This window comes from Camelus dromedarius, chromosome 28, assembly GCF_036321535.1.
Source record: "Camelus dromedarius isolate mCamDro1 chromosome 28, mCamDro1.pat, whole genome shotgun sequence".
Lineage (NCBI taxonomy): Eukaryota > Metazoa > Chordata > Mammalia > Artiodactyla > Camelidae > Camelus > Camelus dromedarius.
Window position 1 is genome coordinate 27,758,817 of NC_087463.1, and position 27,564 is coordinate 27,786,380.

A 27,564-nucleotide genomic window follows, 5' to 3' on the forward strand; every position below is an offset into this window, starting at 1 on the left:
TCAATAAAATTTTTTTTAGAAAACAGTTGGGAAGTCATTGGTGACCAAGGCACTTCTGCAGAGTGGTGAGTATCACGGGACAAGATGGCACAAGGGTGAGGAGAGGAGGCAGCAGAGAGATTTGAGGGAATGTGACACACTGCCCTTACTGGAGCACCTTGGTCTGGATCAAGGACAATGGGAGGGCTTTAACTTTTTATCACACCCATAATTTCTTGAAAAATGATACATACTTACTGTTGTGATTTGTTATCAAATTAAATCACAGTTCATAAATAAATAGAGGGAGCAAACTCTACTTCAATTATGACTGTATTCCTGTGGTCAAGTAACACCAGCCCAGCGTTTAACACAATTTTTAAAGTAATTCAGACATTTATTTAATGACTGCTATGTTTTTAGTCGCTGGGCTAGCCTGAGCAGAAGGTACCAGTAGAAAGAGAGAAGCTGAAACCATTGGAGAAGGATGCCTGGACAATCAGATGGCTGGCAGGGCAAACAAGGCCCCAGGAAGAAGGGACTGGCCGTGAGCGTAAGCAGAAACATCACGATGGCTGCTGAGGAAAACGGAGCGCGCATCGGGGCGAGGAGATCAAGGGAGACCAATTGTCGGGGTCCAGCAATAAAGAGGAGACGTGGTCTTTTGCGGGAAAGGAAGTTGATTAGGGGCAGGTGTTGCTCCGGCAGCTCCAACAAAGTGAAAAAGGTCTGGAATAGTCACTGAGGAGCGGGAACAGGGCAGGAACCTGATGAATTAGTCGTTGTTTGCACACACGCAACAGGCTTCTCATCAAAGCGCAAGCTCCCTGAGGGCGATGTGGCCCTTCTCTGCCCTCTTGGGCACTTGACTCAAGGGATGAAGACCAGAAGGCATTTTGAAAGCTCCTACTTGATGTTTCTATTCATTTTGAGAACTATGTATTATTGACTCACCATTTTAAAAAACGTGGGCAAAAGTGAACTTTTAGGCCATTTAAGAGTTTTTACAAAAAATTAGAATTCTCAAGAAAAGGTGTGACATTAATTTTAGAAAATAATTTTGAAGTCAGGAGACCCTATACAATTAGTTCTTCAAGATGTGTCAATCAAGGGCATACTTGTCAAACTTTTGATAGTCCAAGTTCTATCCTCCAATGGCGGGGCAGGATTCTCCTCATAGCTGGTTTCCTATTGGCTCTGAGATGTGGGCGGGGTCAGCCATTTCTGGTTCTGCCACTAGCTCCACCCCATCCCATGCAAATGAAGTCAAAGCTTTGGTGAATCCACGTGATTGGTCACGTGGGGGTGCGACAACTCGCTCCACCCCCTCCATTGACGTCATCACCTACTCAAACTCTCACGAGAGTTTGCACAGATGCTGGTCAGAGGTTAGCAGGCCAGTCCACTGTGGCAGGAGGGGGTCGGGTAGGGACTCTAACACTGGACCCCCATTCCCATTGCTGAGTCTCCAGTCCAGCTTAAGTCAGGGGCCCCAGGGGACCTGTGGGGCAGTGCCCAGGGGTCCCATGCACACTCTCCCCCCATTGGCTGTCTGCACTGGCATGCAAATGAGGGCGCGCGTCACTTCCGGAGGCCAATCGAGCGCCATTTTCTCTTTCTGGCCGAGCTGGGAGGAGGGGACGGGGTCGTGCGGGGTGGGCGCGCGCCGAGCGGGGGTCCCGCCGCGCGGGGCGGAGGTGGGAGGACGCGGGGCCCCGGCGGGCGCGGCGAGAGCGGCGGGGACGGGGCGGCGCTGCGGGCGCCCAGAGGTAGGTAAGACCCCGGCCCGGCCCGCGGCGACGCCCCCGGCCCGGCCCGGCCCGGCCCGCCAAGTGTCGGCGGCCCCGCCCCGCCCCGCCCCGCCCACACCCCACACCCCGCGGCCGCCTCACGAATCCCGCGACGTTCTCGGGGCGCGGGGTTCGCGGCCCGAGGGTGCCCGTCGTCCCTCCGCGTCACGTGGGGGCCGGGGGTGGGGAGGGGCGGGGAAGGGGCCCGGGGGCGGGGCGGGCGGCGCGGGAGGGGAGTCCGGGGCGGGACGGCGACGATGTGGGACGGGGCAGGCCGGGCCGCGGAGGGCAGTCGGGCGAGGGCCGGGGGACGGGACGGGGCGGGACAGGGACCGGAGGGCCGCCCGCGGCCCCGCGCTGCTCCCCGAGCCGCCCCGAGCGACGCGGGCCGGGCGGATGAGCGCCCCCTTCTCTGCCCGTGGCGGGTATTTTTCCGGAGGAGTGGACAGCAGATAGCAAACCCCTGTTCTTCCATCATCGAGCTTTTGATGTGACGTGAAGATTTTAACTTTCCTTCGCCATTGCTTACTGCGTTGACGGATTGTGTGCAACGTTTCTGCTAACCATTGGCCCCAGAACGGCAGAAACTGTAACTACCAGTTCCTACAGTGCACAGTTGCAGAATGATAAATAATTCAGTACTTAAAGTATATTTTCTTTGAATTTCAATTGGATACTTGTCTGAATACTCTTCAAGCTCGTTATAATTGAATAGAATGGGTAGTCGCAGCCTCTTGAGACCTGAAGGGCTCTTCTGTGCGGAGCTGATTTACAATGCAGATAGACCGGAGGCGGAAGACCCTAGACCCGCCGAGGAGGGCGTGGAGTCTGGGCGGCAGTTGGGGTTGTGGCGGGCATTTTGGGGGAGAGGACCACGTAAAAAGTAGTTGTGGAAAGTGCATGCTCGCCTTTGGTTGGAAGTCAAGTAATGCGCTTATTTAGCACTGTTACTGGAGAGTTGGTCGTATTATGAACGAACTTTGGTATTTCGGTTGGAGTTGAGATTTTGTTGAGCCAGTGGTCTTCAGGCATGGAAGTGACAAATCTGTATGTAGGAAGGGACCTGCTGCTTGTCTTGGAGGATGAACTGGAGTGGGAGGGACACGTTCAGTCGTCTGAGCAGCGGTTAGGGTGTGGGAGCTGGATTTAGGGTTAGGAATTGACGGTTGTGCGAGATGAGGGTAGAGGTGTGGCAAGATACTAAGCTGAAGAGATCCTGGACACCTTTCTAGTTTGAATCCAGGTTTTCAATATGCTATCGGTGAATTTACGGCGATGGTCACTTCCAGGGGCTGCACCCCAGCATTCTGCTGTGGCCTCCACTCTGACTGGCACTCACCTGTTAGGGCAGTGTGTTACAGGTGAGAAGACTGAAAGGCGGTGAGCTGCTGAAGGCCACACGTCTGGGAAGCGACCTTTTTGTGTTTGAACCCAGACCCTCTTGAATCTTTCTTTCGTGCATTATACAAATATTATGTGTTTTTAAAGTTGCTTTAAAAAATCCTGTATTCCAATAAATGGGACATTTCATTTAGGTTTTTAGAGTTAGATAATAGCAGAGTCACTGTCTTATGTTCTAAGTGCTTTTCTTGTATTAAACTGTTCATCCTCAAAGCTGCTTCACAGAGGAGGCTCCCTGTGCTCTCTGTTTTACTGGAAGGAACTGAGGCTCCGGGATTAAGTAATTTATCAACGATCACACGGCTAATAAACTGGAGCTGATGTGAACCGAGGCCTTGCAGCTCCAGAATCCTTGCTTGTGAGGACTGTGCAGGGTTGCTTCTCATGTGAAACCTTTGTAGGACTTAGGTTTCACTGAAACTCAAAAGAAAGGTCTGTGGCTTTAAAAGTATTATTTATTACTTGAATGACTTTCTTTTTTGTAGTGTATTTTTACATTAATGGAATGTTCTTAACTGATCATGATACTAAAAAGCAACAAAAGAAACCCTTTAAGTGCCCCTTGGGAGATAATATTTTCTTGTGCACATCAGTGGAATTTTTGGTAGTTCCACACACTGAAATTTACTGTGAACTGAGGTTGATAAATCAGTGCAGCTGTGTTAGCATCCTGTTTCCTAATGGTGAAAATACAGATTTAACTGAGTACTGGGAGTATATGGAGAATGGCATCAGTAGAAGATCTCTTAAGTGTGAGAACATTGACAGGTATCTTTCCTAGTTAATCTACTGGGCCTTTTGTATGGAATCCTCCATCTCTTAGAATGCATAAATTATGGTAAAAGTCAGCTTCTTTCCCCAAAAGTGATTGGCAACAGTAGACCAAAGGTCTTGAAAGAATTGTTTTAAGGTTATGGAATGTCTGTGATTTACCTATGTTTTATTTTTTGTTATCTTTACTTCTGGAAAACAGCTTGCAAACTGTTAAAAAAAAAAAAAAAGGGAAACTTAAAAAAAATTAAGAATGGATCTTGTTTTTTTAGGGGAGGGGCACAATAACAATGATGAGAGAATGGGAGCACTTAGATTTGAGAATAAAAAGCTCCTCTTCTCCGAATTCAAAAAGATAACCTCCTTGACCCTCCTTCCAAGCCTTAAACTGGTGACTCCAGAGCCCTTTCAGACTTGCCCAGTCACTGGCAGCCTCTTTTTCAGCGCCTCCCTCCTGCAGTCAGCCAGTTAGTAGCAGCCTCCAGGAACCAGCCTGTGACAATCAGCCAGTCCCTAACCTGCTTCCGAGAGGCCACCATTCCCTTTTTCTCCATGCTTCTCAAATCTCTTTGATAAGATCTGCACTTGCTGTGTGAGGCTAGATTTCGTTGCAAGCAACAAATTTAGCGTCTTTGTTTTAGATGTATGTGGATGATGGTCTGATGGTCTTAACCTTGGATGATTCTGTTTATCAGCCAGCTGTGGGGAAAGACCCCCAAAGGATGGAGAGGGTAGTGGAACTTCAAGGAGGAAATGACAGCAAAGTGCTGGAGGGCATCAAACATCAAACACATTTTTGTTGGACTTGGTCTGGCCAAAGAAGCCAATCTGGGCTTGAAAGTGACCTTATGCTTAATTTTTAGGAATGCCATCATGTGGTTCGACAGCTCCTCTGTTAGGTTATATTATACTACTACTGTGTTATATTATAGCTTAGTTATTATTACAGTGTCTCTTAATTGAACTTGTCTGCCAGACTTTTGTGGATTACTCTTTTCCCCTTGGTTATTAATGAGTAGTTTGTGGGGAGGTGCTTGGAAACCATGTAAAATACACCATTCCTCACTAAACTTTCAATTTATTTAATTATTTGTTACCATGGACTTAAGTTTATTTTCTGCCACGTTTTATTTTTCTGTCAGTTGGTGGACATTTGAGTTGTTTCCACTTTTTGGCTATTATGAGTAATGCTGCTGTGAACATTCTTGTACAGGGTTTTGTTTGGATGCATGTTTTTAATGTGTCTAGGATAGAATCTCTGGTTCATATGGTACTTACATGTTTAGTCTGTTGAGGACCTACCAGACTTTCTCAAACTGCTGTACCATTTTACATTGCTGTCAGCAATGGGTAAGAGACCCAGTTTCTCCCCATCACTGCCAGCACTTGTTTATTTGTTTTTGTTTTTTTTTAGTTATAGCCATGCTAATAGCTGTGAAGTAGTATCTTATGGTGGTTTTGATTTGTATTTCTCCGTGACTCATGTTGTTTAACATCTTTTTATGTGCTTAATGGCCATTTGTATATGTCTTTGGAGAAGTATCCAGATCCTTTGCCCGTTTTTAAGTTAGGTTATTTCTTTTGATTATTGACTTACAAGAGTTCTTTATGTATTCTGGGTATGAATTTCTTATCAGAAATACAGTTTGCAAATACTTTCATTTTGTGGATTCTTTTTTCGCTTTTTGGATGTTTTTCTTTGAAGCCACATAGGTTTTTCATTTTGATGAAGTCCAGCTTCCCTGTTTTTTTCTTTTCTTGCTATTGCTTTTTGGTGTCATATCTAAGAATCCATTGCCAAATCTGAGGTCATGAAGATTTATGCCTGTTCTAATAGTTATAAAGTTTTAGTTGTGTATGGAGGTGTATAATCCATTTCGAGTTAATTTTTATGTCTGTTATAAGGAAAGAGTCCAACTTAATTCTTTTGCATGTGGATATCTAATTGTTTCAGAATAATTTGTTGAAAATTACTCTGTTTTACCAACCCTGTTTAAAAAATTTTATGTCTATACATATATTATATATATATATATGCACTTATTACAGTTTTGTTTTCTTCCCTTTTAAGAACAATTTCAAAAATGTTTCAAATTCCTGTGGAGAATCTTGACAACATCAGGAAGGTACGAAAAAAGGTGAAAAGCATTCTTGTGGATATTGGACTTGACAGCTGCAAGGAGTTGCTGAAGGTAAGAGGGCGTAAGTAACAGATTAAGAGAAGACAGTAATCCTGGAGATGCTGGGTTGGTGAGATTTGAACTGGGAGTTTTGAAGAATGGGTGAGATGCCTCAGAAAGGAAATTGCTGACACTTGAAATGAGGCAGGAGAGAAGAATTTTTTTTTTGAATTGAAGTACAGTCAGTTACAATGTGTCAATTTCTGGTGTACAGCACAATGTCCCAGTCATGCGTATACATACATATATTCATTTTCATATCTATCGACAGATGACTGGATAAAGAAGTTGTGGTATATTTAAACAATGGAATACTACTTAGCCATAAAAAAGAACAAAATAATGCCATTTGCAGAATTTGTTTTTATTCATGTCTTTCTGACTTAAATGGGATGCTTTAATCTGGTCCAGTTGTTAAAGTTACTTTTAGGAGGGAATTTTTATAGTAATTAATTGCAAAATGTATTTGTTTTTGATCTTTGAGGAGACCGTGTTGAATTATTTATATTATTTTAGCAGAAGATCCTAACTCAATTTCCCGGTGTTGTTAAAGTAATCAGTAAACGGGGATGTGTACTTGATATGATAGGGTTGTTTGTTTTGTTTTTTCTGATTTGTGCATTTAACACTTGCTGTCTTACAGACGTTTAAAAATTATGGTCACAGTCACACTATTGATAAGTTATGTTCTCATGTAATTTTATCTTTTCTTGTAACTTGAGAATATATGGCTGGCATATGTAGGAGAGAAATAAAAATTGTTAGATAAGGTTTGCTCTGAAGTTTTATAACCACTTACAATTCTGTGCATGTTTGATGCATAACTGTCGAAATAGGGACCGTGTCTGCTTTGAATTTTTCAGACTTGTGAAGAATTCGATTCAAAATATTATTGGCCTGGGAAGAGTTTAGTTTCTTAATTTTCAAATCTCAGACTTTGAACTAGATTGACTATTTATAAAAAGGCATTCTGATACTGAAAGATTAATAATTACTAGGATTCTCATTATTAGTCAGAACTGATTTTTGCTCTAAAGTAAAATTTCTGGAAGACTTCAGATAGTTCTTTGCTCAGATGTTACCACCCCAGAGAGATCTTCCCTCTAAAATGCTGCCCTCTCCACTATATTTCTGTTCTCTTACCTGCTCTGTTTTTCTTCAAGGCTTCGACCACAAGGCTGGTGTTACTTGTTTATCTGTGTCCCTCACTGGAATGTAAGAAGGCATGGGCCACATTGTTTTGTTGTCTACTCTATTACCTGTACGTGCTTAACAAATACACGTGTTTTTTAACAAATATTTTTTAAATGAATGAATGAAAGTAAAACCCAAATATAGAAATAATTTTAATAATAGACTGTGCCTGAAAGTCTGTTTGGAAATAGGATGAGGGAGATACTGAAGTGGAAACCCTTAGATGCTCAAGAACCGTATTCAAGACCGAGGCCCCTCAGTGTTCTTGTAGTTCTGTCTTTAAGTCATGGTTGACGCACGAGGAGGGAAGCAGGGTGATTATTTGTTGTTGTTTTTGCTGGGGGTGCAGGGGCTTGAGCCCAAGCCCTCATGCATGCTAAACACGCACTCTACCACTGAGCTATGCCCTCCCCCCGCTGCCCTCCAAGGGTAGTTATTTGGAGACAAGTTTGAGAAGGTAGATTGCAAACCCACAGTCCGTTAATAATAGATAAGTATGTGAGTTTAAGTACTATTTGTAGAGAATGTAAAAATAAGAGACTAAGAGCACAGTATGTGTAGACTGAGGAAATTTCAAATGATAATGTATGGGAAACTTTTGGGATAGTGCCTGGCACGCGGTCACCCTGAAGGAGCAGCAGTGCCCTAAGCGAGGACCCTGCCACTCTCGGGTCCTGGGGGCAACTTTCAGTTTTGTACTGGCTGGTGCCAGTGGGGTGACCTCGGGCAGATCGTTTCTCCCTGGGCCTCAGTGTCCTCATGCTGGTCAGAGAGAGGGAATTACCACTGCTGGGGCTGAGACAGACTTGGAACATCATCGTGAGGAAGAGGGAAAGACCACCTCTAGCTGGGCAGGCTAAAGCAGCCTCTGTGGAGGAGGTGAGATTTGAACTGTTTTTGTTTTTAAAGATAGGCTAGGACTCAACAGTGGAATTAGAGTGTTTTAGTAACATGGAATTTAGAACCACAACCCAGTTGATTAACCCCCATCAAACCAGGCTGAGTGAATTCAGTGCTTAAAAAAAATTATTCTGCTTGGAAATAATAACTCACAGAAAAGTTACAAGAATGAAAGTAGTACAGGGGACACCCTTCACCCTTTACCCAGATTTACCAATTGTTAACATTTTCTCCCGTTTACTTAACATTTGCCTGCTCTTGCTTGTGCTGTGTATTTTTCCCTGAGCCACTTAAGAATAAGTTGCATATTTCATGACCCTCATTACCTAAATACTTCAAGTGTGTTTTCTAAGAATAACAATAGTCTCTTCTATTGCCGCAGGATGGTTACCAGCTTAGGTCATTTATAGCGTTTTTCCTGTCAGTGTGGACCCAGTCTAGGATCAGGTATTGCCTTTGGTTATCATGTCCTTTGGTCTCCTTTAATGTGAATTCAGTTTTTAAATGAAATTCTGTTATAAAATGTGTTTTGTTTTATTTTTAGATGAAATGTCAGTAACTTTCATCCTGGGGTCGTGTTTTTGACATGACGTAGAACTGAACATTTCTCAGTAACTTGCTGTCTTAGTCAGCCTGAGAATGTGTTTACTGATCTGAATTTGTTCAAGACTTCACTTTTTCTTTCTGAGACTATACTGACACAGATACGCACATACTTCACAAGGGAGAATTAAGAGATTAGAATGGCATACAGCTATTAAGTTAGATTAAGTATCGGGTTAAACTTTAATAATTTTTTGGTGGGGGAATTTTTGTTTTTATCAATATATAGTTGGTCCTATATTTTGCAAAACTTTTGAAAATTCAAGCCATGTAACAATCATTATAGAAAAATTAGAAAATATACACAGAAACATAGAGAACAAAATGACTTGTTTTTAAGCCATTACTGCAGAATATCCATCATTAACCTTGTTATAGCTTTCCGGATTTTTGGAAATGGGACATGATGTAACTATAAGATACTGTACTAGCTTTGCTTTGTCTTGTCACTGAATCTCATATTAAGAACTTTTTTCCATGTCAAATGCATTTATTCTTAATCCATCGTAGTATCTAGAGTTCCTTGGTTTCAGGCAAGGAAAACCAACACTGAACAAGTCAAGCAAGAGGGAATTTCTTGGAAGTCTGGGGGCTTACAGAGAGTCCGTGCTGGGAACACCTGTCTGTGGTCCTTCCGTTTCCTCTCCCAGCGCTTCTGATTTCACAGGATAACTCACTCTGCCTTCTCTGATTTCCAGAGTGTGTATGATTCCACTCATCCTAAGAGTTAGGACCTCAAATCGTAGACCCTACAGTTCTTGTCAAAAGCCTGGCTGAGAAGTGAACCTTAGGGAAAAGAGGCTCTTCTAAGAACCTTATCTCCTTTTCTAAAAATAGATCTAAACCCTGCTACTCCTCATAGTCTCTTAAGGAATTTTTTTTAAGAAGTTAACATTTCATCAGGTAAATTAAGAACTGGCTGCATCATTTGCAGGGCTCTGTACAAAATGAAAATATGGGGCCCTGGGCAGGCCCCATAGGCCCGCTGTCCCAACCCACAGGAGATGGGTGACTCCCAAGAGGTTGCTACCTCTCTGCCAGGATGCTTGTGGTACCTGGATCCAGGGTGGGTTTAAGGCCTGAGGTGTGCTGCCAACACAGCGCTGGGCAGGTTAGCACCTTGCCTCTTCCTCTCCCTGACTCTGTGCCAGTCTCCCACCAGGGCAGCTAAGGAATGTGGACCCCTGACAACTTGGTTACTTTCGCAGGTGGTAGACAAGAGTCTAGGGTTGCTTGTAGCATGCAAGGGGAGGTTGGTGGCTGTGGGGGACAGAGCAGGAACAGAATCTGTCCCAGAAGCACTGTCCCGGGCATGAGCAGGAAAGCCCCTGACACATGCCCCAGTGTCCTGTCAGACTTCACTGTATAAAACAAATTCGAAGATTAAATTATTAACGCTTTCAATATAGTTACAATGGAGGCTAAACCCCAGCACCAGCCCTTCCTAGCACAGGGCTCTGGGCAGCCGCCTTGGTTGGTTGCAGTGCCTTCATCGGTCTTTTCTAAGAGCCTCCCAGTTTTTTGGTTTTTTTTTCCAAAATAATTCAGTGTATTTAACTTCATATGTTAGAAATATTATTTCAGTATATAATCGATATAAAGTAAGTAATGAAATGTTTTATCCTCTTTTAAATCTTTCAAGTGTATTTAGAATTTTTTAGTTACAGTAAAATGGGCATAGACAAAATTTGCCATTTTAAGCATTTTTAAGTGTACATTTTGGTAGCATTAATTACATTCATACTGTTTTGCACCTAGATATTCATCACCTCAAACAGAACACTGTCGCCATTAAGTAATAACTCCCCATCCCTCACCTCGGCCCCTGAGAGCCTCTGCTTTCTGTCTCTGCGGATTTGCTAGTTAAAGATACTTCATATGAGCGGAATCATGTAATGTTGGCCCTTTTGTGACTGGCTTGTTTCACTTAGATTAATGGTTTCAGGGTTCATCCATGTTGTACCCCATGTCAAAATGTTGTTCCTTTTTATGGCTAAATAATATTCCATTACACGAATATACCACATTTTATCAGTTCGTCTGCTGAGACACGCTTGGGCTGATTCTACCTTGTGGCTGTTGTGAATCATGCTGTAGTGAACTTGGCTTACAAGTATCTGTTTGGGCCCCTGTTTTCAATTTTGGGATATTTGCCTCAGAGCATTGCTGGGTCATGTAGCAGTTGTTTAGCTTTTTGAGCAACCACCAAACGGTTTCCACAGTGGCTGCACCTTGTCTGTTCCCACCAGCCAGGCCTGCGGGACCCAGTTTACCCACAGCCGTGCCCAGGCCCATTCTTTTCCTCCACTGTCCTCTTTTCTCTCCTCTCTCTTCCTTTCCCTCCTTCTCCTGCCACTGTGGCCGCTGTGGTGGAGAGCATCTTTTCATGTGCTCATTGGCTGTTCGTGCGTCTTTAGAGATTTATATTCAAGTCTTTTGCCCACTTTTAAACTGGGTTGTTTGTCTTTCTGTTGTTGAGTTGTAGTTTTTATATTTCTGGATGTTAAACTCTGATTAGATTTGTAGGTATCTTCTCCCATTCTGTAGGTTTCTTTTTACTTTCTTAATATCTTTCAATGCACTAAAGTTTAAAATTTTGATGGTATCCAATTTATCTGTTTTTGTGTTTGCAGTGCTTTTTATGTCATATCTAAGAACCCGTTGCCAAATCCAAGTCAAGAAGATCTGTGTTTTCTTCTAAGAGTTTTATGGTTGTAGTTCTTTTTGTTTAGATTATTGATCTGTTTTGGGGTTAATTTTGTATGTGGTATGAGGCAGGGGTCCAGCTTCATTCTTCTGCATGTGGAAATCCAGTTGTCTAGGCACCGTATATTTATTTGTATTTTTTGAGGTGCTGTCAGTTTACCATGTTGTGCAGATTTCTGGCACACAGCATAGTGCGTCAGTCATACATGAACATACATATGTTCGTTTCCATATTCCTTTTCACTGTAGGCTACTGCAGGGTATTGAATATTGTTCCCTGTGCTGTGCAGTATGAACTTGTTGCTTATCTGTTTTATGTGTAGTAGTTAGTATCCACACATCTCGCACTCCCGGTTCATCCCTCCCCACTCCCTCCCCCATAACCATAAGTCTCTGCAGTGAGCTCATACTGCTCCTGCTCTTTTCAGTTATCTTCATCTTTCTGTGTCATTAAATGTTCGTCTTCTCTAATACCCAGACCATATTCTGATTTCTCCTGTCTCCCCCCAATATTTTTCACACTCACTTTGTCTGAACCAGGATTCTGTTTGGACCCATTCCATCTGGTTGTGGGGTCTCATTCTGCCTCCCTCTCTGTCTTCCTGCCCCTCCCTGCTGTGTGAGCCCCACAGCTAAAGCCCCCAATTTGTGGCCTGCCTCCCAGCCCTCTGCTCCACAGTGCTCACTGCTGGTGGAAGATAGGTTCTGCTCCTGCAGTTTCTCTCTTGGAGAAGTTATTTGTGGGAGTCTCGTGTAAAACTGTGATGTTAGCGTGGACTGTTGCAGCTGTTTTCCCAGGTCTGCTGCTGGGAAGGAGCTCTGTCCTAGTTTGCCCTGGACTGAGTTTTCATTTCGCTTTTCCTGCATAGATTTCTTAGGTACCAAGTAACCCCATCAGGTTCCAGTTAAATATTTCTGTATCTTCAGGTTCCAGTTAAATATTTGTGTCTTCTGAAATTACATAATGATTTCTCTTGTTTTCTTTATTTTTAAAAGGACCTTAAAGGCTTTGATCCAGGAGAGAAGTACTTTTATAACACATCATGGGGAGATATTTCTCTCTGGGAACCTTCTGGAAAGAAAGTGGTATGAATTTTTAATTTTGATTTTCATGTTTACTCACAAGTTGGGGGTAAGGGTCAGTTTAGTTCTGAGGAACGTGATATGTATTTGAGCTGCAGAGAGTGAGTGGGAGAGGAGGTGTGGTGTCAATGTTCAGGGGAGGAGAAGGAAAAACAAAGATAAATGTTTGTAATGTAGGGTTATTGATGCTTTGAGTGTTTTCTGCACATGAAGTTGGTAAATTGATGTAGTGAAATTGATGTAAGAAGGGCCTCTGGTTTATATGACTCTTCTGAGTATAAAGAAATGTTATGTTGCTAAGTTGATACAATGGAAGTACATCCTGCTTTCAGAAACTGAAATAAAAAGTATGGGTCTTTGAATCAAGTGCTATTTATAATAATTTGAAATCTTAAGCTTAAGCAGATTCAAGCTAAAATATATGACACACTGCCAAATTCTCCTTACTGAAATGCTTTCTTCTGGAAAACCTTTCCTCCCGCCCTGCCACTAGATTAGCACATTCATCACATCAGACTCGCCGGGTCCCAGATTTGATGACACTGTCTCCCTGCACCACCATGCTTCGGCCTCCACTGCGTTTGTCCAAAATACGTTGGCCTTGGGAATTTTGACTTTAAAGAAGATTCCTGTAACTAGTCAGTCGTTTTTTTGTTAAAATTTTATTTAAAAGCATTTCTATTGTCAGCTCGTCCTCCTGAGCCCCACTGTTCTGCGTCTCTTACCCTCCTTGACCTGGCATGCCCCTCTCTACCAACAGACACGAGATTCCTTAAAACTGCTTCGATTTAGTGATTCTCCTCAGAACAGCTGATGGCTTTTCAAATATGCCTTGTTCTGAAGACCTTGGCTTTATGAATAGTTTCTTGGGCTTCACTGATTTTTCTCATCTGAATTCTTAAAAGATCCTGTAATGTAATATGCACTATAATATATAATTATGTGCTTTACATCAAGAAACATTTTTTGAATTCCTGCTTCAACATAGGTAAAACTTTCAGAGTAGTTGATAAAAAGAGGTGAAAGTTAGAGTTCCTTTACTCATGGAGTTTATGTTTTTGTTGGGGTGAATAAGCCTGGCATAAAATGTTAAATAACAATATGAAATAGCAGAGATTGAGGTTGTGAAATAGAGACCATATTCAGAAAGAAACTCGCTGTTGTCTGGTGTGGTGGAGGCTGTGTTGTCTGCTAGTTTTAGTACCTTACTGCTCTTCTTCCAGTAGGTAGCCCTCCTGCTCTAATTTGTCTGTGGGAGACAGGGTGTATGAACGGGACAGTTTCAGGCCCCGTGGCAGAAACGTGTGCTTCTGCTGTGGAGAAGCAAGGTGTGTTGGACTTGCGGGTTTGGGATGGAGACGGTTCAGCTAGGTCAGGTGGTGGAGCCCAGTGGCTGTGGGACCGGAGGATGCAGCCTTGGTCTGCAGGGGAGACGGCAGACGGCTGGGGGGACAGGAATTCTACCAGCACCCAGAACCGTGACTCCACTTCTTTTCTGCTTCTCTCCTTGGTTATTTTTTCTTCTTCTGATACAGGGAACCAGCGTCTCACTAGGATTGTTTCTGACTGATCACTGTCTTAGGACTTCCACGACAGGGTTTTGTGTGACCCTTGGCTTGCACTTCTGGGCACGTGCCTGGATGTGGGATAGCTGGGTCGTAGATGGTAAATAAGGACGGATTTATCTCTGCAACAGACTGCCAGCCTGGTTTCCAGAGTGGCTGCACCCTTGCACTTCCCCACCAGGGATGTGAGTCCTGGCTGCCCTGTGTCCTCACCAGGCTTAATATTGTCAGGGTTTTTTTGTTTATGGACTTACTGCTTGTTTTCCATTTTAATAGGCGTGTAGTGGTGTCTTCTCTGGCTTTGTTTGTGTTTCCCCAATGACTGATGGTGTTGAGCACCTTTCCGTGTGTTTATTTGGCATTTGGGTCCCTTATTTAAAGTACTCAGTGCTCAGATGTTGTGCCCATTCTCTAAAAAACTGGGTCACTTGTTTTCTTACTGAGACATGAACATGTCCACAACATGTATTCTGGACACAAGTCCTTTACTAGATACGTGGTTTGCAAATACTGTCTCCTGGTCTTTTTACTTTTTAACGGTGCCTTTCAAAGAGAAGAAGATTTCTTACATTGATGAAATCCAGTTTATCATTTTTTTCTGTTATGGTGTCATGGGTAAAAAATCTTTTCCTTAACACAGAGATCTGTTCAGTACTAACAGATAGTAACATGCAGTTGTTAGTAAGTGATGTTGACTCTCTGAGTGTAGTTTTCATTAAGGATCTGGTTTTCCAATGCAGTATTTCATTGAGTATAACATGCACCATTTTAAAATGAACCACTAATGAAACTAAAGCAATACTTTCCTTAAACTGTGTTGTACCATTGAACTGTCAGTTGTAAGTTGTTCCCAGATTTCAGAGATGCTAAAATACATGTTAAAAAGTGTGTCGGAGTCAGTGAAAAAAATTTTTTTTTTTAAATCTATGATCGGTGGTTGGCTGTTCCCCTACGTTTATTGTAGACCCTCCCAGAAGTGCCAGAACCTGGGATTTCTAATTGCTGAGAAGCCAGTGGTAGCATGTTGTTGAGTGTGCTCAGGTGATTTCTGTGACCTGTGCATGACCAGGAGAGAGAAAGGGCGACAGAACCCACAGGCGGGGAGCGTGTGTGTGTGCGTGTGAGGAGAGTGACATGGGGGTGCAGCCCGGGGCGGGCGCAGTCGGAAGGGGTGTTGCAGAGTGAGCAGATGTCTGTCCGTGTATCCTGTCTGGGCCTGCCTCCCTCCTTTGTGAAACTGGGCCTGTGTTTTCTGCTGCACCAGCTCTGGGCTCTGGAGGCTGCCCCAGGACCAGAGCTGCTCTGCTTTCAGGTCATCACCGACCGGCAAGAGTTCTGGGAATCAGGCAGATTTTAATCCTCAGTTGACCTGCTGCTGTGTCCGTGGTGTTCCTGGGCCCCAGCTTGTTGAATTCCCACGTTTGCCTGACAGCGAAACACTATGTTGTCAGAGTTGTAGCCTGTGGCCTGAAACTTACTCAGGATTATTCCCAGTAAGTTTAGGCACAGTCCGTCTTTCTTCGCTGCCTACCACGTGGTTTATTGAACACTTGAATGTGCTGAGCACTGTCCATGTCTCCTGCCTTCTCCAGGAGTCTGGGAAATAAAAGACAGCTGTGATGGGTTTAATTTGCAAGTTTGGTTATATGTAGATACATTCCAGAAGCTTTAGAATTTGGAGTAAAAACAACATTGGAGCTAAGAGAAATGGGATGGGAAAGGGAGAAAATAAAGTTCTCATCCAGAGAATTAAGTGAGTTTATTTTAATTGATGCAGTTAATTGAAAGTGTAGGACTAAGTAATGCGATTTGTGGTTTAATGAATGGCTTGGGAACAGAGTTCAGGAAACTCGATATTCAGACCAAACTCTGTGTTTGTATAGCCTTCATTCTGAGAACAGTTGTTAAATTTTTAAACATTAGAGAAGGAAAAAAATGAAAATCCTGCTTTATGACACGTGAACATTTGAATTAGGATTTATAGTGTTGTTTACCCATTATCTGTGGGTGCTTTTCCCTTCCAGCAAGCACAGTGCTAGTGGCCACAGAGGCTGCTGGTTGTCCACAAACCCTAAAATATTTATTCTCTGGCCCTTTAAGGAAAAACGTATTTTGGCTTTAAAAAACATTGTTCTCTGAGGAGTGACAGCGTTAAATAATCTAGCAAGTTAGAAGAAAAAGAATTGCGTACTTGTGAGCTGTAGAAGGTGTGGCATCTGATAGTTCTGTTAAACCATGCTTGATTTTCTTTTCTTTTAACAGAGATACCGAACAAAACCATACTGTTGTAGCCTCTGTAAATATTCCACAAAAGTGCTTACTTCATTCAAAAATCATTTACATCGTTATCACGAAGATGAAATTGACCAAGAGCTGGTGATCCCTTGCCCAAACTGTGTGTTTTCCTCTCAACCCAAAGTTGTGGGAAGACACTTCAGAATGTTTCATGCACCTGTTCGGAAAGTCCAGAACTACACAGTGAATATTTTAGGTGAAACTAAATCGTCTAGGAGTGATGTGATAAGTTTTACGTGTTTAAAATGTAACTTTTCAAACACTCTGTACTACAGCATGAAGAAGCATGTGCTGGTAGCCCATTTTCACTATTTAATTAACTCCTACTTTGGCCTGAGAACTGAGGAATTGGGTGAGCAACCGAAAGCTGACGATACCCTTTGTACGGAGAAGATGCCCCCTTCTGACAGATATTACTGTAAAAAATGCAGTGCCAACGCCAGCAGCCAGGATGCTTTAATGTATCACATTCTGACCTCGGATGTGCACAGGGATTTGGAGAACAAGCTCAGGTCCGTGATCTCAGAGCACATCAAGAAGCCTGGGCTCCTGAAGCAGATGCACATTGCGCCCAAGCCAGCTGCACACACGGCTGCCCCTGCCAGCGGCAGCGCTGTGGGCGCCTCGGCCACGCCTCCGTGCTTCCGCCTTGCCTTGCCGCAGGCCAGTCAGAGCCAGACCTCAGGACAGCCAGTTCAGGGTGCAGCCCCGCCGGCGACCGTGGCCTCGGGTGCTTCTGGAAGCCTCACCCACTCTCCGCCAGCCGTTGCCCAGTCCCACGTGACTCTGGTCTCCAGTCCTCTGCCCGTGGGCCAGAACAGCCTCGCTCTGCCACCCTCGACGCCACAGCCTGTCTTTCTCTCCCACGGAGTCCCGCTTAGTCAAGCAGCAAACTCTCCTGTGTTGCCCTTGAGTAAGCCAGTTGGACCCATAAATAAGTCTGTTGGAACCGGTGTCCTTCCCATAAACCAGACCATCCGCCCAGGGGTTTTGCCCCTCAACCAGCCTGTTGGGCCCGTAAGCAGACCAGTGGGGCCTGGAGTTCTTTCGGTAAATAGGCCCGTTGGGTCTGGTGTCCTTCCTGTCAATCCCTCTGTCACCCCTGGGGTGCTTCAGGCGGTCTCACCAGGGGTGATTTCTGTGAGTCGGACGGTCCCATCAGGAGTGCTTCCTGCAGGACAGATGACCCCTGCTGGGGTCATCCCTTCGGGACAGGCAGCAACTTCCGGGGTCCTCCCTGCTGGCCAGATGGTTCAGTCGGGGGTTCTCCCCATCGGCCAGACGGCTCCATCAGGGATGCTCCCCACTGGGCTGACGGTCCCACCACGGGTTCTCCCTCCTGGCCAGACAGTCCCCCTGCGGGTTCTCCCTGCCGGCCAGGTGGTCCCACCAGGGCTCCTTCCTCCCAACCAGACGGTCTCATCAGGTGTTCTCCCGGTGACCCAGGGTGTTAACTCTGGTGTTCTTCAGCTCAGCCAGCCTGTTGTGTCAGGGGTTCTTCCTGTGGGCCAGCCAGTGAGGCCAGGGGTCCTGCAGCTTAATCAGGCTGTGAACACCAGCATTCTGCCTGCAAATCAGCCTGTCAGACCCGGTGCTTCACAAAACACCACTTTCCTGACATCAGGCTCCATCCTCAGACAACTGATACCCACAGGAAAACAAGTGAATGGGATTCCCACGTACACACTCGCCCCGGTTTCTGTCACTTTGCCTGTGCCACCTGGGGGTGTTGCCACTGTTGCCCCTCCCCAGATGCCCATCCAGCTGCTGCAGTCGGGCACAGCTGCACAGATGGCCAGTTCCGTGGCCAGCATGCCCTCCCCGCCAGTGGTGGTGAATGCCGCTCAGAATGTGTTGGTTCAGGCCTCTTCATCGGTGTCAGAGTCAAATCAGGCACTCAAGCAGGCGAAGCAGTGGAAGACCTGCCCAGTGTGCAACGAGCTCTTCCCTTCCAATGTCTACCAGGTCCACATGGAAGTGGCGCACAAGCACAGTGAGTCCAAGTCTGCTGAAAAACTGGAGCCGGAGAAGCTGGCGGCGTGCGCACCATTTCTGAAGTGGATGCGGGAGAAGACGGTGCGGTGTCTGTCCTGCAAGTGCTTAGTCTCGGAGGAGGAGCTCATCCACCACCTGCTGATGCACGGCCTGGGCTGCTTGTTCTGCCCGTCCACCTTCCATGACATCAGAGGCCTTTCGGAGCACAGTAGGACCATGCACCTGGGGAAGAAGAAATTGCCCGTGGATTACAGTAACAAAGGCTTTCAGCTGGATATTGATGCCAACGGCAACCTGCTGTTCCCCCACCTCGACTTCATTACCATCTTGCCCAAGGAGGAGCTGGGGGAGCGGGAAGTCTACTTGGCAGTCCTGGCTGGGATACACTCCAAGTCGCTGGTGCCTGTATACATCAAGGTGCGGCCCCAGACCGAGGGCGCCTCTGGGAGGCCCGGCAGACAGGCCCTGACCTGCCCCTTTTGCTTTGGCACCTTTGTGACGGCAGAAGCGTACGAGCTGCACCTGAAGGAGAGGCACCACATCACGCCCACAGTCCACACGCTTCTGAAGTCGCCGGCGTTCAAGTGCATCCACTGCTGTGGGGTCTACACGGGCAACATGACCCTGGCCGCCATCGCCATCCACCTGCTGCGCTGTCGGAGTGCTCCGAAGGACAGCAGCTCCGATGTCCAGGTCCAGCCGAGCTTCATCGAGAACAGTGAGCTGCTTTTAGTCAACGGTGAGGTGATCCAGGACTCCAGTTTTTCTGTGAAGAGAAAGCTGCCTGATGGCCACTTTGGGGCAGAAGACCAGAGGGACGGCGAGGAGAGGCCTCCTGTCACACATGCTGCCACAGACCCGGCTCCAGAAAAGGGGACGGGTGTTGTGCCTTGTAAAAGACAGAGGAATGAAAGCCGGACGGAGGGGCCACTTGTTAGTGACGATGCTCTTCAGATTTTAGCATTAGACCCTAAGAAATATGAAGACCGTTCTTATGAAGAAAAAAAGCAGTTTCTTAGAGATTATTTTCACAAGAGACCATATCCTAGTAGAAAGGAAATAGAGCTGTTATCCTCACTCTTATGGGTGTGGAAAATTGATGTGGCTTCATTCTTTGGAAAAAGAAGATACATTTGCATGAAAGCAATAAAAAATCACAAGCCTTCTGTACTTTTAGGCTTTGATATGTCTGAACTTAAAAATGTTAAACACAGATTGAACTTTGAGTATGAACCACAAAACTTGTAAAAAAAAAAATAGGAAATTAAAGTACTGATAATTAGTAGTTTTTTCAATTGAGATTTAAAAAACTTATTTTCTTCACTGTATGTTGAACTAATCAATTCAGTGGTCTTTATGCTGCTCTTCAGATTTATTTCAGGTGCTCGGAAAGACTTCTGTATAAAGAAGTGAATAGTTCTTTCAAATTTGTTGTTTCCTGCAGTTTGATTTTATAACAATTATTTTTCGTTATTTTTGTCATGTAAATTAAATCTTTTAATATTTCATGCACGCCTTGTTTTCCCAGTACTGTCAGTATCGTACGAGAAAAACTGAAATCTATATGTTTGTTTTTCATTTAAGGAAGTTTCAGCTTGTTTCAGAATACTTGATTAATTGCAAATTAAAACATTAACCTCCCTCAGTTAACAGCAAATGATACAGTAAAAGTTTAGAGATGTGAGTATAAACCCCTGTGATGTGTGGTTCCTTAAAGATGCACTGCATTAACTTAAGCTGATTTCTTCTTTGTAAAGTATTTGCTTATTAGATTGTAATTTTGATTTACAGCTTTTCAGGTTTGTCCTGACAGCTGTTTTTGATTATAACTCAGAAAACCAAATGTTTTCATTTGTTAAAAATACACCAGACCTGAAGTCTGGTATTTAAGCTCATAAGTCAAAAGTCATTTTGCAACTAAAGTAATTCTGTAGGTGCAGAAATACGTTTCAGTGTAAACTTTCCCCCTCTTTTTGATACGGTGGTAAGTCTTTTCTCCATTCAAAGAAAACAATGAATCTTTAGTGCCTTTAGAACTGAAAACACACACACAAGCTCTTCCCCTAACCTAACTGTTCATAAACCAGTACAAGGGAAGGACTGTGTTGCTCAGGAATAAAGTATTGACCCCTGAGTGTGGATACTAACTGGAATTTAAACACAGGTGTTCAGGGGATGAGGTGAAATGACCAGACCAAGAGCTAATCTCGTGGTCGGTGTATTAATAACTCTGACAGTGTCCTAGACAGTTTCCTGTGGGCTTTCCCATAGCCCAGTTGTCCAGGTTAGTGGGATGAGATATTGCTAAGGAACTCAAGTGTATTACTGTCCTTTGGACAGCCTAAGCCTTGGCCTTTTCACACAGTATAAAATAACTGAAAGCACCAGAACCGCTAAGGGAGACCAGCCAGTTATACCTGAAGTTGTTAAGTCGTATTGCTTTTGACTGAGAGCAGGGCCTCTGTGCAGCCTCCTCAGCAGATAGGACCGTCTCTGGGAAGTAAGATAATGTTACCATATGGGCTTTTAAAATATAACACTTGCATGTCGTTGCTGTAATGTGCATTTCTGAGGCAGTCGTGAAGCTGGTGTGTGATTGTTGGTGTGCTCTCCTGTAAATTCAGAGCTTGTTCACTTTTTTTTTTTTTTTACCTATTGTTTTCAGAATGTCTATTTTGAATTAAAATTTGTTATACCACTGCATGTAGAACTGTTTAATTTTTTTAACGGTTAAAATGTCACAGTGATTCAAGAATATAAACGTGGAAATAATCATGTTTATTTTCTAAAAAACATTGTCATTGTGAAAATAAGCATAACCCCAAAGGGCTGACTAATTACAGGGTCACAAAATAGATGTAGCTGGACTTGTCGTGTCTAACGGTGGCCCCGGCCATCAAAGAGAGGTCGGATGGCTGGAAGTGGCCTTTCTCCAGGCTGTGTCTGTCCCACCAGCGCACCTGCCGCTGTCCACTTGCTCTTGTCATGCACTGAACTAGGGGTTCTGCTGGCGTTTGGGGCCTGATTGTTCTTTGTTGGGGTGACCATCCTGTCCACTGCAGGACTGGAGCAGCATCTCGGGTCTCTACCCTCCACGTCATTGGCACCTCCACCCTGACCCAGTGCTGCAACCAGATGTCCCCGGCCACGTGTCCCGGGGGCAAGTCAGCCCTGAGGAGAACCACTGTGATGCAGGAGCTCTGATTCCTAATTGTATTTCAGCAGTAGTTCAGCTTTTGATGTCAAACCCTTTTATATTATGCTGGTTACTCTAGTTACTAAACAAAACTGTTTTAGGCTTAAAGATCAAAATTTGATATAAATTGAAGCGTCAAAATGTACATGTGGGTGTTCTTGTAAAGAATGAGTAAACTTATTTGAAAATGAAAAACTACAGATTAATAGTTGAGTGGTGGACGTTTTTAAGCTATCATTTAAAAGATGATTAGAAGTTGAGAAGGGGAGGAGGCTTTTATGGTGGCTGCAAAAAGTGTGCTTGGAAAATGTTTACCTAGTTAGCAACAACTTTAAAAATACTACATATTCGAGGTCTGTTTGGTTGAAGACAAATGAGAATGGAACTTACTATTTTAGCTTGAGTGCTGTTACTCTTTTTTGGGATGTGTTATTTTTTAATGACTAGAACCCACTTCATTGACAGTGAACAATGAGTGAGATGATAATTCAGGAGCCCCAGAAAGCTGCCTGTTCAGAGTGATGGGATGAGCACGTGGCCACCCCCACCTTCGCTCATTTCCCTTTTGATCATTGCTCCCCTACCTGTGCAGCATGCTGCTTCCAGAGGGGACGACTCCTTCAGATCACAATCTGTCCTGGAGCCTTGGTAACTTAGCTGAGAAGCATGTCTTTGATTTCACGTCATCCTAAGGCCCGTGAATATTTTCTCTGAGGAGCTGCAGGTGAGGTAGGTAGAAGGGCAGGGTGTGGCCCCCACAGCACCAGACCAGAAGTGTGGGAAGCAGGTGACTCCTCGGGGCAGCGGGAGTACCAGCCTCCAGGGTCTGTCTGGGCCATGGGGCCGGCGCGAGGCCAGGCTGATAGCAGGCAGGTGCTGCAGGGACAGCATGGGTCCCACGACAGTTCCGGCACCACAGTGGCAGGAGGCTGCAGTGTAGATGGTGTCCCCACCCTTCCGTCCTTCCTGCTCATCAATGAGATCAAGCAAAACAGCTGGTCAGTGAAGAAGCCAGACCAGCCCCGAAAAGGACAAGGGCCAGAAGACCCTTATCCACATGCCACCAGGAGACCGTGACGCTCACTGTGTCGCCACCCCAGCAGAGGGGCTCCTCCAGGAGCCGCTGGTCCAGGTGGCTGTGGGGAAAGGGCTGCTGCTCACACAAGACCTGTCAGCTGGCCTCCCAGGTGTTGGGGACCTAGCATCCTCTCCCTCAAGCTCAGGCTGTGTGTTTCTGGTTCTTCATTCAGTGCTGAAGTGAGACCTCTGGGAATTCCATGCTGTGCTGTAGTTGGTATCTCCCACCTTCGATTTGGCTTGCAGGACACAGGTGTTCCCTGAGGCCGGTCAGCATAGGAAGTGCACCCAGGGCTGCGGGTCCAGGGAGGGCAGGCGCCCACCTCTTGTTACCCTTTACCAACAGCCCTTTACATTTGGTGATTGACTCAGTGCTTACTCTGTCTGCACTGGGAGCTGATGTACATTTTAACTCAACAGTCTTACAAAGTGAATGGTAGTGTTCCCTTTGCCTACAAGGAAACAGACGTGGAGAGGTTAGTAAGCTGCCCACGGCAGGGAGCTGGGGAGGTGGAAAGAGCTGGGGTGGTAACGGGGGCCTAGCTTCATGCTTTTAGCTGATCTGATACCTTCCTCTGTTCATGTAGGTCCCTATTTAAGCCTTGTAATAATCCCGTGATGTGGGTACATTTTAACCTGCATTTTACAGATGACGAAATGGGTTCCAAGATAGAGTGACCAGCTGCCCCAATTTGCTCAGGACTGAGGGATTTCTCTGAACTTTTAATGCTAGGAACATCCAGGCGAGTTGGTCACCCTGCTCAGAGTTCACTTGGCGTCCTGGTTGAGTTAGAACAACAATAAAAGAAATACAGATGTGCTATTTAGATATTTTCAGATGTCTCCCCATGCTACTAAACAGAGTCCCTACTAAACTTCTATCAACTGGAATAAAAGTTTCATCCATCAGGTACTGCAAGAAAAGTTTTCTTTAGTTTTAAAACTTAAGCTTTATTTCATTCTCTTATTGATTATAATTTTAATGTTCTCAAACCAATTATCTTTTCGTGGGTGATGAGAGGAAATATCTAAACATGTTCTGGAATTTGTTCTGGAATTTGTATTTTCTGTTATGTAGTTATTAGAGCTCAGCTTTAGAATTTTTCTGATTTTTGGTAATTTGTCCTAATTACTAGTCTTGAAAAATTTTAAGTTTAAAAATCATTTTAGCAATAAAGATGTTACAGAGGGAAATGCTTCATATTAAGTGAATGTGCCCTAAGAACATAATACTTGTAACAGTGCCCAGTAGTTACTTTCTTTCATATTCTAAACTCAGGAGTTTCTAAACATTGATGAAAGTTAAAGTTGCCAACCTGCTTTCAAGTAACTAACTGGAGTGACTATGTACATCAACCAGACAACTTACACCAAAGAAGGGGGTGCAGAACTGATGCAGGGACTTCCGCAATGCGCCGGGGAGACCCAACTCAGCCCCTGCAGGTGGCTGGCTCCCCACTCCAGTCACCGCACTCCAAGGATGCTAACAGAGCCCTTTGAACTGTATCCGGCTTTAAGGTGAGTGCTCTTCGCCTCACTCGCTAGAGAAGCAACAGCCCCACACCAGAACTCACATGCCGCCACATGGTTCTTGGTGCCCTGTTTCCTTGTCACCATATTTCACGACTGACCTTGTTTTTATTCACAAGTGGTGGTGGTGACCATCTTGGTCCAATAACTTAGAAGTAAGCAGAACAGACATGTCCCAACACCCAGTACCGCAGAATTTTCTGTCTCCTAGCTGTGGACGTTGCCAATTTTTTTGCTTCTATATAACATTCTGTGTTAAATGATTTGATGACTAAAGGTGAAGCTGAGATACTAAAAATAGGTGTGTTTTTACTGACAACATGGCATCAATTCAGTATTTTATGTAAAATTTTTTTTTATTTTGTGGGGGAGGTAATCAGGTTTGTTTGTTTGTTTATTTATTTAAATGGGCAGTACTGAGGACTGAACCCAGGACCTTGTGCATGCTAGGCACGTACTCTGCCACTGAGCTATACCCTCCCCGCCAATTAAGTATTTTAGAAATGAAAATGAAAAACTTGGTAAATTCAAGGTCTATTAGGTAACAGATTAGATTGACTGGGGATGTTACCCTGTCTACAAGTTCTTATCTATTTGAGTCCCACGTAGAAATGAATCTTTTAAGTACATCTTTAGCTGTTTGGAACTGCACACTGTTGTCCAAATGAAACATCTTATTTCCAGGATCAAAATACTCACAGCCTTCTGAAAAAGGCTACACTCTATGCAGTATGTATCTCTCTAAATAAATCTACCTGTATTAAAAAAAAAAGCTGACCCATAATATCAGGGGTGAGGTGTGATTTAAAGGTTATCCCTAATCTGCTTTCTCAACACTTGAGAGGTTCTGCATACGAACTGTTTAACCTTGCTCTGTGCCATCTGAGAACCGCCACCAAGCTCTGGTCTTGCTCTGCCGGTTTTTCCACTTGCAATGTGGGGAGTGGGGAGAGGAGATCCCTTCTGTGCTTCATCAGAAGTGGCCTCAGTGTAATCACGTGTTTTACCTTCAGTGCACTAGAAACAGAGGTGGATCTTTGCCACTTCCTGAACGGTTAGCTGGCAAGTGGCCTACTGGCAGTGACCTGTGTAAGAACAGGTCTGCTCTCCTACAGGGTTGCCACAGTGGCTACAAAAAGAGGCTAGACACCCAGCATCTTGTAATAACCTGCAATGGAATATAATCTGCAAAAAAACCCTGATCACTATGCTGTACACTGACACTAACACAATGTTGTAAATCAACTATACATCAATTAAAAAGAAAACTGGACAGATTCAAAGCATTCAGAAAATAGTATATTCCTGCAGGTGACCACAACGGTCTTTCTGCTTCCTAATATAAAGTCTGCCTCAATCCAGATCGTTTGGATGTGCAACTCCGACTGCTTAGATTATCGTACAAGTCTTGAGATCGTCTCTCCCCAGCCCCTTCCACGCACCCTCGGTAGTCAGATGGGGGTAAGCGGTGTGCGGGAAGACGGTGCTGGCATGACTAGTTTTCTGTGAGTTAGAAGTTAATATTCATTTATTAGAAAGATTAAGCTGCTCCCTACAAGTGGTGCTGTTGTGACCTCCCAGCACTGACCTCTCACTGCTGAACCGCTGTGTGTGTGCCTGCAGCAGCAGCAGCAGCGACACCATTTCCTAAGTACTTCTCTGCAGGGATGATGCTGCAGACCTCTCTTCTGAAAGCAGTCGAGGGTCCCTGGACCAGACTTCCCTGGGTTTGTGCTACACACGCTTGTCTGCCTGTCTGAGCTCATATCAGTTTGGATGTCATGTGCAGCAGTACGAAGATGCTAATGGAAAAGGGCAACTTATGTCCCAGTGAAGTGCTCAGTTGCTGAGTTATTTGTATCATCCTGAGTTCATCTGAATCCTTTAGAACATGTGAGGGGGCTGCACCTGCCTCGTTTCAGTAGCTCTAGGGTAAGGGTGAGGAGCACTTCCATGCACAAGGTGTGTGGAGTCACTGCAAATCTAAAATCTAAAAGAAAAGGGTGAGGCTAAAACTAGTTACTCTGACGACATAATTTGGATCAATGTGGTTTCATTACTGTATTTCATATTTTGGTTTCTAAACTTTGTCAGAATGAGTTGTTCATGTTGGACTCTTTGAGTTCAGTGGCTCAGCCCTCAACCCCGGGGGCTCCTGGAGTTTACACAGCATATGTGACTTGGGTCTGTGTTTCCTCTGCTTCACGCCCTCCCCCCCAACGTGTTTTCATATTTTCACTAGATCCCACAAGTCAGTTGGTGTTACATTGCCACAGGCTGAAAGCAGGAACCGCCCTAGAGATTTACATCCTAACACTCATTCCTTGCCAGGTGCAAATTACAAAGTCATAGCCTGAAGTGAAAAGACAGTAAATAGATCAAATAGCTTTTTTTTTCTGTTGGAAATTTGGTTGTCATCTGAATATTTGGATAGACTAGTTAAAAATCCAGATATCTTGGTAATTTAAATATACGACTACATGTTAGTGTTTAAATCACAGTAGTGTTTGAGATACAAACCAAATACAACATATCTACAAACTCATCAACTCTCATTAGAGGGTCTTCAAGACTCCTGTCCGAAGCTTTGCTCTGTAATAAAGAAACATTAGGATTAACTAAATTTGTGCATAATCTTTGAATGCAAAATTTTAAAAAGTTTTTAATGACTCTGCAAATACCATTGGTTGTTAACTTGATAATTTGAATTGCAAAACTATTTCCACATGAACTGCCTGTGATTTTAAATTGATAGCAGTTGCTTAATAGAAGTAACCATTAACTCCATTTGATTAAGTTCTGTAACTTATTTCCATTATTGCCATTTGCAAAACCTGACAGGAACAGTGGAGCAAGGGTTGGGATGCTTTCTGACTTGTGTTAATTTTGAAGCATCCGTATTCAAACTCCTCATCTCGTGCAGCTACAAAGGCAACACAGTCACTAAAGATGGCAGCCAGTGCGGCTGGAGGCGGGCACACGGAGCCACCCTGATACCTCGTTCATCAGTCTGTCAGCAGCTGACAGCCACCGTGGTGTGACCCAGCGTGAATCCAGCACCTGCCCCTGTTGACCAAGAAACACACCTTCCTAAGCCACTTCCTTAACAGAGGTTTGTGCAGCTTTGTACCTTCTAAGTTTATGGTGATAAATGAGGCTTTCCTCAAAGGCAAGTTTAGAGAGTTCCAGTAAGAAATAGGTGTGATTCTTTTCATGTTTCAATGGAAAATGCTTCTAGAGAGTGTGTACCATGCATCTGCATAGCACCTGCACTCTGCTCACCTGCGTCTCTGGTTGGT

At 44.4% G+C, this 27,564-nt stretch overlaps 1 protein-coding gene across 8 annotated transcripts; it reads left to right on the top strand.

The window, feature by feature from the left end:
• The first annotated feature begins 1,614 nt into the window (after window positions 1-1,614).
• On the top strand, window positions 1,615-21,165 carry ADNP2 (ADNP homeobox 2). 8 transcript variants are annotated; one of them, XM_031441676.2, is made up of 5 exons: window positions 1,615-1,748; window positions 6,013-6,133; window positions 12,521-12,610; window positions 13,101-13,238; window positions 16,435-21,165. In XM_031441676.2, exons 2-5 carry the CDS (start codon window positions 6,026-6,028, stop codon window positions 19,708-19,710), a joined length of 3,612 nt encoding a protein of 1,203 aa, XP_031297536.1. In that variant the 5' UTR covers window positions 1,615-1,748; window positions 6,013-6,025; the 3' UTR covers window positions 19,711-21,165. The 8 variants fall into 8 exon arrangements, with proteins under 8 accessions (XP_031297536.1, XP_031297537.1, XP_031297538.1 ...); XM_031441677.2 differs by lacking the exon at window positions 1,615-1,748 and adding an exon at window positions 2,021-2,358; XM_031441678.2 differs by lacking the exon at window positions 1,615-1,748 and adding an exon at window positions 2,369-3,602.
• Window positions 21,166-27,564: the final 6,399 nt, after the last annotated feature.

Coding starts and splice junctions, on each gene's coding strand:
- ADNP2 (XM_064480473.1), top strand. CDS start 3,045: ATGGTCACTTCCAGGGGCTGCACCCCAGCATTCTGCTGTGGCCTCCAC. Junction 6,134..12,520: donor GCTGCAAGGAGTTGCTGAAG/GTAAGAGGGCGT, acceptor TATTTTTAAAAG/GACCTTAAAGGCTTTGATCC. Junction 13,239..16,434: donor TGACTTTAAAGAAGATTCCT/GTAACTAGTCAG, acceptor TTCTTTTAACAG/AGATACCGAACAAAACCATA.